We start from the raw sequence: 10,906 nt of genomic DNA, 5'->3' as shown, positions 1-10,906 counted from the left end.
ACATTTTAAAATTAAAAAATTAAAATTAAATTATGTGGAAAAGATTTTAAATAATTAAATTTCAAATATTCAATTATTTTTTTCAAATCAAAAATCTGCAGCTATTAACAAAAAATTTAATTTTTGTAAAAATTCCAAAAATTACATTTCAAATATAATTTTTTTATAAAAATTTATAGCTTTTGACAAAAAAATGAACTTTTTTGGATTTTTTTTTGTAAAAAGCAAATATTCTTAATTTGGGAAATAAACATCCCCTCCAGCTCACCCCTTGTGGACTCCTCTGATATTTCAAACCATAATCTGTGATTAATTTAATGTTGTTGATGGTACTATAAGTCTGGACCACCCTGTGAATCCTTTTTCTTTATCTCAAAAAATCTTATTCAGTAGTTGCTAACCATAGAGATAATGTTAACTAGTTGAATAAGAAGAAATAGTTTGGTTAGTAGATTTAGAAACCGATAACATAACAATGTAAATTATTTCTACCATATATAATTTCACGTTTATTAGTAAAACAATTGAACCGTATTTACTCACATATATTGTGAAAGAATGAGGCTTCGATACACGATATCCATTAAAATCATGTAACAAATCTACATAAAAATACCATATAAAGAATTCGTATTTTGAAGACTCGAGCTCAAAATTAAAGACTAGAGACATTAATCCCGTAACCAAACTTATGGCATATCAAAGGAGCAACACTACAAATTTTTGTAGGGGTATGGCTAGACCGGGATTCCATTTAATTTCCCTAACGGATTTGAGTACAATTAAACAATCTTTTTCTTTGCTTGCTGCAGTCAACTATGGGAGAGTGATCCTCTTAAGAGACTGAGGATTAGCTTCATATACTACACTACGACGTGGAATATCCTCAATGGGTTTGAATGTCTTTAATAGAATGAAGACCTTGTCAAAGTGTAGAATCAAGTATGTAGTTTGTTGAGACGGAGGAAATTATTCGAAATAAAGGAGCCTTTATGGAGCTTGTAGATGAGAGCCTACTCCAGGGGACGAATGTCCTTCACTTTATTAGCGAAAATATGGATTCTGAATGTCAGGATACATGAAGTAGATGAGGAGGATGGTTGAAATAAATGACTGAGTAGAAGTATACATCGACAGGTGATACACTTTCTAGATCCACTATCGTAGAGGGATTGAGTGAAGTCAAGTTCTGTAGTAAATCCCCTTTTTATATGTCCCAGAATAAGATTATCATATACGGAGTGTACTATTTTGGTGCAAGATGGCGACACTTACTGTAGCCTTACTTACAATCTAATCTAAGTAAATAACGCTCATGCCCCATTGGGCATGTCCTATTGTCTGTCTTGGCACGGCAAGTGTACCAACTCTTGAGTGTCTTGATATTATATTGGTCTAAACTCTTTAACGTCTTAGTATTGTATTGATCTCCACTCTTGAATATATATGTATTGTATCCGTCTATGTCTCGACTCTTAAATCTCTTTTAAATGCTGTTCTCATGTTATAGACCAAAGTATCAAACATCCCCGATCAAAAATGACTAGGGATGGGCCTTTTGAGCGTGATGAGAATAAAACTGTAATAACTTTATCTACAAAAATTATATCCCTAACAATGATGCGAGTCAAAAGATGGACAAAGTGCTATAGACAATATTAAACCTATCAAAATTCAATGTGATATTTTATTTTATTAATATGTTCATCATCTATTTCCTTTATTTCTTTCCATATCACTATTGATGTCAATCCTGTGAATTTTTTTAACTGCCCCGTTTTTTTGGAATTGGTAATCGGAAGAATGAATTTTCCTTTCCTTAGCAGTTGTCACTATTTTTTAATTCCTGAGTAGTGAACATCCTCATATAAATAGATCCAATTATATTCCAAATCTAATTAAATATTCGTGTGGGCTCTTAAAAGAAGAACATAACCCTGAGGATTTGTTGAGGAGTTAAAATTGTAGGTCCTTGCTGGACTCAAAGTAGAATAGGGGATGTATATTAAAGTAATTCTTGCCAATTTCCTAGTTTATTTCCTTCTCCACTTCCTGCTTTGTCACAGCTAATTGTCGCTGATCTTCTCCTAAACATTCTCAAATTGTCAGGGTTACCATGTTGATTTTTAGTTTCTTTTGTTAACATGGCCATTATAAACAGGATTTTCATCACTGATGATAATCATATTGATGATTGGGAATTTTCTAATTCATGTGATTTCATTTTAAATTGTGAAATTGCAAAATCATTTAAATACATGACATTCTTTTTATTTTTCGATAAACTGCAACTATACCAAGTTAGAAATTTGGTATGATTATGCATAATCTTGATCTGATAAAGCAAACGAGTAAAACATAATATATTACTCTATGTAAATGAATATTTAGCTTAATTTCATGCTTAATCATTTGATCAAATAATGATTGTGGGTTCCAATGTAGCGGAGTCTACTGCATTTTTGCCACATATGTAAATATATTACTTTTTTGGTGTGTCAGCATAAAAGTAATCTTGAACAAAAAAAAAAAAAAGATAAAATCCCAAAATATTTGAGTCAATTATTCAAATTTGTGGGATGAATTAAGCAGGAACGTCCACAGGGAGTGTGCTGGAGGGCGGATGAACCCCCCCCATTAATGAATTTTTGATCTTTACTAGAAAATTTAATATTTGAAATTTAATTTAATTTTTTATGTTTTTTTTCCAAAAAAATGTATTTTTGGTGAATAACCGAAATAATATGAATTTTTTAAATTTCTCTCTAATAAATTTAATATTTGAAAATTAATTTTTCAAATCTTTTTTTTTTTTGTGAACAGCTGTAGATTTTAGAAAAAAAATTAATTTTTTTTGAACAGCTGTGAAAATTTTTTTTTCCAAAAAAATTGAATTTTTTTTTTGAACAGCTAAATTTTTTTTTAAATAAATGAAGATCTGAGAATTAATTATTGATTTTTTTTTAGAACAGCTGTGAATTTTTGAAATTTTTTTGAGAACAGCTGTGAATTTTTGAATTTTTTTTCAAAAAATTTAATTTTTGAATTTTTCTTGAACAGCCCCAAAAAAATATTTTTGAACTATTAATTTGGATTTTATTTTTATAAAAATACCAATAAATATTTATATTATATAATATATAAATACATATATTTTATAAAAATATTACTTCTTATATATAATCCTTCGGACGCGCCTATAAAGATACCCAAGCTATAGTTTAGAACCTTTGTTTGATTTATTAAACTTATATTTATATTATCCCTTCAAATAAAATCTGTCAACTCCTCATTATTTTAATGTGACGATCAATTTTAGTCGCTGTAAGAGCAATTTGCGATGCACCTAAAGGTTTAATAAAGATAATTTGTTTATAGAAATTGACCATAATTATTCGTGGAAGAATACAAATGTAATAATCCACACTCAATTTAGTGAAAAAACATTCTAGCTGTCTTTTGTGATGATGGGCCATATATCATATTTGTTGCCGATTTAAGACAATTTTTTGCAATATTACGAATGAAGTAGGAAAACCGGGAACAGTTGGAACAATTTTTTATTTTTGGGTCCAATTTCTCCGATTTGGTTTGTGTTAGACATAATTTTAATACAACATCTTAACTTATCTCTACTATTGTTGGAATTTATTTATAGTCTATACCAGTCTATAGTCAATTCGACACTTCAATTGTTGCACCAGTAAATGTAGTCATTAAATAGATATCGAATATGAGTTAGAAATTTAAAAAAAAAGAATAAACTATAATGGGCATTTGGAAGACCTTAAACCTTCACCTCTCGTCATTTTTACTAAAAGAAATATAGTTTATTCTCCATGTTAAAGTCAAAAATGCGCAATATTGAATTAAATCAAATTTAATATCATTTGTATTCATACTTTAGTATGTGTTATACAGGGTGATGAGTTCAAAAATTAGAATCCTCTTCGAGGCCATTTGGCCTCAGTCCTAAAAGTCAGACAATTTTGTACTTGGAGCCATTTGAAAGAACTTTCAAAAAGCTACCATTTGATGTATGTTTTGTTTTTGTGCGATCAAAAAGCGAAAGACTTTACACTTACCTCACTTTCTTATTTAAGTATAATTTCTGTAATACCAATTAGAAAAACAGTTTCTCTTTACCTTCATTGTTCTGGGCAATCTTGATACTTAGATAATAAAAAGTATAATTCATAAATCGCTATTTTAGTTTAATGTCTTTTTGGGCATTCAATGGCGTGTTTTATCTATACTTTTTGTCGAAAAACTACACAAAATCATCAATAAAGGCATTTTAAAAAACTTTGAGGCCGATGAGGCAGGGTATAGAGTATACTTAGATCCCCCAAAAAAATTATTTTGGAGCTTTTTACATTTTAAAGCATCGGAAAAAATGTGGTAACATATTAAAATTCAAAAAAGTATATTTTTGAATAGGTCTACGGGACATATTGAATAAAAAGTGTAGAAAATTGTTTAATTATCAACGATTGCTTCAAGAGTTTGTCATAAAAATGGCACAAAATAAAAATATGTAGAAGTGAAAACGGCTTCTAAAATGTTCTAATTTTTGAGTCCACATACAAATGTATTGTGTGCCACAGAGGGTTGCTTTCAGCTCTGTATCTCAATTTGTTCAAAAGTGATGGTCGATTATGCATTATTGACCTTTTATGTGACTTTAACCGTTAGTCTCGACCTTGAATTTTTTGCTATATGAAGCATATTTATTAAGCCTACATAATGACAACAAATTGAGCCTGCTACCTCAATATGTTCGATAGTTATTGTCGATAATGTATTTTTTACATTTTGTGGTACCTTTGACATTGATCTCTCAAAATTTAATGGCTTCTTACTGTGACTGTATATAACCTTCATACAAAGTTAGGTAAAAATCGGTCTTGAGTTTTTGCCTCAACCCTGGAGACATACAGACAAATAAACAAACAGAAACTAAAACATAGCTTCTGTTCAACTTTGTTGGTGAAGATAATAATATGTTTTGAGCAATAAATAACTAGACTTATCATGTTGTTGAATTATTAAATTTCAAAGTATTATAGTAGATTAAGTTATAATAATATTTATATTAGTATTATACCTAGATTTGATAAATTCACTCTCAAAGACCTATTCAGGGACCTCCCCTCGCTAAAAAACATGCTCGAATAATTACAAAAAGAATATTAAATTCGATAAAAATTCTATAATGTTTTGCAACTGTCTTTTTGTACTGAGGCTTAGAATATCTCAAATTAATCATAACTGTTTGAGTTACGAGCTTAAATAAAATTATATCAAATGATAGCAAAATAATTCAATGAATATAATTTACATTAAAAACTATATATAAAAATCAAATTGAGTTGTGTATCATAATTTGTTCCAAAGTAATGGTCGATTATTCATATTTTACGTTGTGTATTACCTTGACATATCAAACTTTAATGACTTTCTGTGATCATTTATAATCTTCGTACCAAGTTTGATCAAAATCGATCTATAACTTTTGCACTAACCCTACTGACAAACAAACAAACAGAGGCAAAAACACAACGTTCAACTTCGTTGCAGAGGATACAATGAAAAAATGGACTCTATTATTAAAAAAATATTCTTCCTCTAGTTAATTACATTTGCTGGTATGTCTGCAAAATTATATATATATGTTGTTTTGTTTTTTGTTATTGGGGGGGGGAATTTTTTGGAAAATTATTTCAAAAATACATAATTATTTTGAAAAAACTAAATTTCTAGGAAAATAAGTTCAAAAATTCACAGCTGTTTACAAAAAAATGTCAAATATTAAATTTTTTGGGGAAAAAATTTTAAAAATCCACATCTGTTCAATGAAAATTAAATTTTTCTAAGAAATAATTTCAAATATTGAACTTTTTGGAGAAAATTTGAAAAATCCATAGCTATTCTCAAAAAGTTAATTTCTTTTGAAAAAAAAATCAAAAATCCAGAGCTGTTTACAAAAAATTTCAAAAATATTAAATTTTTTGGAAAAAATAATCAAAAATTCACAAATGTTCACACAAAAATAAATTTTGTTAATAAAAAATTTCAAATATTAAATTTTTTGGAGAAAAATTTGAAAAATCTATAGATATGAACAGAAAATTTAATTTTTTGGAAAAAAAATTGAAAAATGAAATAAAATTCCAAATATTAAATTTTTTGAAAAAAAAGATTGAAATACTAAATTTTCTAGTAAAAGGAAAAATTCCTTTTTTTAGGGGGTGGGGTGGCTACAGTCCCTCTAGCTTATTCCCTACGGACGCCCCTAATATTCCCCTCAAAATTAGTTTTTATCCAATTTCTCGAAGAAAAGAAGACAAAAATTATTGATTTTTTTTTCATAATAATATGCATTCCTGTAAAATTGTTATGTAAATTTTGTGCCTGTAGCTTTTTTTATGTTTGAGAAAAGGGACTGTTGCAACTGGGCCCGTCTCCCCTACTTCAAATAATAAAATAATATTGATAGTTATCTTATTTTGTAAACTTCTCATAGCCAAGTTTTTTCATGAATGATTATATATGTTTAAATACATAATGCTCATGCAAATTAATTACTATCTCATAATTTACGGCTTCAATGCATTTATTCTTTACACTTTTGAACTAGTTTTGAATACTAAAGATTCTAAGGAGTACTCGGGGCAATTAATTTAGAAATGTGATAATTTCTTATTCGAATGAATACCTCGGAAATGAAATGAAAATAAGGAAATATGACAACGCTTCCTTCAACCGTAGTAACCTTGTCTGATAATCATCACCAACAAGACAACATGAAAAAAATAATAATTTGAATTTGTTCAATTAGTCAGTTTACAGGACTGAAAATGAGAACGAAGACGGTAAGTCGATTAAGGAATCCTCATGAATTAACATCAGTTATACATACATACAATTATACTAGTTCAAACTCGAAATAATAATGAACCTTTCATTCAAGATTACATTCCTCATTTCGCTACTCATTCTTCATGACTCATCTGCTATCATACAGCATGTTCTCCCAGTGTGTGCACGTCCAGGACTTGATTTAGGAGTGAAATCAGGATCATTACTTGGTAGTTTCGGTGCAGCTGCTTATACTGGTGCAATATCATCTTGTCCTACTCTGATACCTCACTTGACTATGGTTGGAGGATCTGGAGTGCTTCCAGCACTCTTGTCAGGACCTTTTGCTCCAGTTGCTACGATTATTACGGCTGGACTGGTTGGAGGGGCATTAGGAGGGACTGCTGGATCCTTAATTAGTTGCAGAGAAGTTGGACTTCAAAATGGAACTCATGCTTTAATACAAGAAGCAAATTACGAGCAGGAGGACTATGAAAAGTGATTAATTTGTTTTTTATAATATATTTAAATCCCCTAAAAATTGTTTTACATATATGATTTTAGTCAATATTTATGGAACAGTCCAAGTGATTTGGATTATGATAGTATCGACACCATGAAAGATGAAACTGATTTGTATCGTTACGATCCAACTAATCTTCAAAATGTGGACATAAATAATGACCCTAGTCGAAATAACTGGTTGTCCCATAATGGTCAACGATCAAATATGCTGGACAATACACTAAGAAGAAAAATATCTGTCCATGGGAATCATGGAATTGATAGAATGAAACGTCGTAAGTATGAAAGTTCCATGCGTAAAGCTGAAGAAAATAGGAAATACAAGATACGAAGGCTAGATCATTTTAAAAGACAACCCATTCTTTTAAGTAAACGACGATCTCAATTGTCCAGGAAGGCCATTTCTAAATTACTCAAATCCAAGTTCAGAAAAAGGTTTGAACTTGTTAAATTGAAAAAAGGGAAAGACAAAAAATTATATATGAAGAGACGTCGGAAAAATCCATTTCGCTCAGGGTTCAAAAGAAGAAGGTATTCTGGGAAATGAGCTATAACCCGTTATTAGACTCTATTTTGAAGTTTATAATATATATGACTGTATTCTACAGGGACGTCTGCAGGGGGTGAGCTGAAGGGGTGGTAGCCCTCCCCAAATTAAGTCATTTTTGACGTTTACTAGAAAATTTGATATTTGAAATTTAAAGAAAAATAATATCTAAAATATAATTTTTGAATTTTTTTTCCAAAAATTTTATTTTTTTGTTTGAAGCTGTGGATATTAAAAGAAAATCCCAAAAATATAATATTTTAAACTGAATTTTTGAAATTTTTTTCCAAACATATTAATTTTTTGTTAATAGCTTCAGATTTTCGAAATTTTTATGCAAAATTTAATTTTAAAATTTTTATCCAAAACATTTAATTTTTAAAATTTTCATCCAAAAATTATTATTTTCAGATTTTTTACAAAAAAAACTAAAAAATATATATAATCCTGCGGACGCCCCTGTTCTATTATACCTACAACAATTCCTATTTCTCAAGTTACCTCACTTGTTATTACCATGATGTTCATTAATTATTATTTCTTATCATATGTGACTTTTGCGTTTAATGTAATCTTACTATAGAAATACACAATAATACTGAATAATTTGATGTCTAAATATTTTTTTAATTAATGGGATTTACCAAGGATTTTTATAGCCAGCCAGCCCTAAGCTTTTATATACACTAAAAAAAAATATTATGCGGTACTTTACATTTGGGTTAAGGACTAAGTTTGTCCAATTTTAAGATACACCTGATTCGATTATAAGTCTTATTATTATTACCAGGATTATGTTCTTCGACAGCTTCAATTTAGTGTCCGTAAGAAAAACTTTCCAACCGAATTAAAGTAGGGCAATACATTGTTTGAAAGTTTGAAAAACTCATAAAATGAAATAATGGCGAATTTCTGGCCATGAACATTGTGACTTCTTTCCTAACCAGATCTGACTATGGGATTTGAGGTGCTATTGAGGTTAAGGTCTATGCTGTCTCCCACATAAATACTATTGAGCTGAAGGCCTCCATTGAGTGGGAGTGGATGGTTATGTCTGATGAGTATGTCATCAGAGTGTGCAAGAGACCTCGTGTAGAGGCTGGAATTGTAAAGGTGGACATTTTGAATATTAAGGAACAAAGATTTGTTTTTTCACTCGTTAACCTTAATCACGTTTGAGTTCTTAAACTATCCCCCATGAACAAAAAGATTCATCCTTACAAGTATCTTGTGTAATTAAGTATAAAACTCCGCACCTAACAAAAATTCAAAATATTGTTGGTGGTAAAAAATAAGATCTCCCCTCCTCTGGGATCTGGGGTTTAATAGTACAAGTGCTGGTTGAATTAACTAGAAGAAGTTTATTTTAATTTTTTGTTGTATAGTAGAGTTAAACACTATTACTATATTTGTGGTTATAGCTACTGTGGTTAGAAAAAAATAAACGATCTGAATTGAGAAAATAAAATACTTCTTAATTCAGGGATTTACGTTATTAATAATATTTTTGACCGTTTTGTGTTATTTAGATGTACATATTTATAAGCTACGTTTTTCTTTTTTCATGATATTTTTACCCTTTCCCTTCCACTTTGGACTTGCCTGGTTATTTTCTTTATTCCCCCTTCAAAAACCACTTACTTTTCACTGCTGGGCCCTTTTTAACCTTTTTTTAAAGAAGACAAAAAATATATTAATTTATATTTCTAAAATAACCATTATTTTTAGAATGAGTCACATTTTTTCATCTTTTCCCTATGACATAATTATATTGTCTTGGTACATTATTTAGATATACGTAGTTTTAAGTTGACCCCCCCCCCCTCTTCTTCAATATAAATAGACGTGGTTTTAGGCTACGTGGTTTGTGAGTGTCCACTTTTGAAAATCATGATAAAACAAGTGAAAGGGAATTTGCTTTTTCAAAAATCTTTTATACTCAATTTTTAATACTAATAGTACATAACACGTTGATTGCAAATCTGTAATTAGTTTTTTCGGATCAAAATCTAGTTTTCGAGAATTTTTAATTTGATTTTTTTGAATATTTTTACTAGTGATTGGACGATTTAAAAAAAATCCCAATTCCAATGCGATTCTAGTAAAAAAAAATCCGATTAAGATGCAATTCTAGTAAAAAATCCTAATGCCGATTCTTTAATATTTTATATAATAGTTAAAAAATACAATTTTGCTGTAAAGTTATAAGAATTACAATTGACAAAATAAATCCCACTGCTTTATTTAATGCAGAGGTTCTTAACCTTTTTCCTCCAATTCCCCCTTTTTTCTGAGACAACTCTCCATTTCCGACCACAGCATAGGTCTTTGACAAATTTGATTTTAATCCAATCCGTGTTTAGTATGTAAATATACATTTTACTTTGTTGCAACATTTTACGGCTCCATCATTGGTTTGCCTCTTCCAAATCCGGAAAATTGTACTAAAACTCGACCTGCAGCCTGTTAAGATTGATGATGGCTTCATTCTTGAAAACGTCACTGATCCCACCTGCAGTCTAGCAAATTTGCGTCATCGTTAGAAAAGCCCTTGCACTGTGGCCAGTCTCGAACTTGCCTCGCTTTTCCTCGCACATTCACAAATCTTAACCCTTAACATACAATATCATCACAACGCTCACACACTAAATAAAATAACCATATGAATATATACACGTATGAGTATGGGAGAGTGAGGATACCTGTTGTGAAGGAGATATGCTACACTGCAAATAACTTTAAAATGTAAAGTTATCTAACCACCCTGTTTTTATACAAATTGAATATCTTCCTTTGTTTATCAAATCAACATAAAACCCGGGTTGCCTAATACTTAAAGTAATGGAGAATTTCAATATTGAAATTTTTGACACAAAAAGTAAACATTTTGGGGATGTATTTGTTGAGATATATTATCCTTATAAAGCATAAAGAGATTTTAATTTTATTTTATTAAATGTTCTAGTCTAGTAT

General features: G+C 29.7%; 1 protein-coding gene across 2 annotated transcripts; it reads left to right on the top strand.

Moving 5' to 3' along the window:
* Positions 1–5,503: 5,503 nt before the first annotated feature.
* LOC121115069 (uncharacterized) lies at positions 5,504–8,184 on the top strand. 2 transcript variants are annotated; one of them, XM_040709231.2, is made up of 4 exons: positions 5,504–5,648; positions 6,641–6,875; positions 6,974–7,359; positions 7,426–8,184. In XM_040709231.2, the coding sequence occupies exons 2-4, from the start codon at positions 6,861–6,863 to the stop codon at positions 7,931–7,933; spliced, it is 909 nt and encodes a 302-aa protein (XP_040565165.1). In that variant the 5' UTR covers positions 5,504–5,648; positions 6,641–6,860; the 3' UTR covers positions 7,934–8,184. The 2 variants fall into 2 exon arrangements, with proteins under 2 accessions (XP_040565165.1, XP_040565164.1); XM_040709230.2 differs by lacking the exons at positions 5,504–5,648; positions 6,641–6,875 and having other exon boundaries at positions 6,891–7,359.
* Positions 8,185–10,906: the final 2,722 nt, after the last annotated feature.

This window comes from Lepeophtheirus salmonis, chromosome 3, assembly GCF_016086655.4.
Source record: "Lepeophtheirus salmonis chromosome 3, UVic_Lsal_1.4, whole genome shotgun sequence".
NCBI lineage: Eukaryota > Metazoa > Arthropoda > Copepoda > Siphonostomatoida > Caligidae > Lepeophtheirus > Lepeophtheirus salmonis.
The sequence above is the reverse complement of the archived record's forward strand: the minus strand, read 5'-3'. Positions and strand labels throughout refer to the sequence as shown.

What these genes read in the sequence shown, in the direction of transcription:
- LOC121115069 (XM_040709230.2), top strand. Translation starts at nt 6,956, where the DNA reads ATGAACCTTTCATTCAAGATTACATTCCTCATTTCGCTACTCATTCTT. An exon ending in GAGCAGGAGGACTATGAAAA is followed by an intron (nt 7,360 to 7,425) that starts GTGATTAATTTG and finishes ATATGATTTTAG; the next exon opens with TCAATATTTATGGAACAGTC.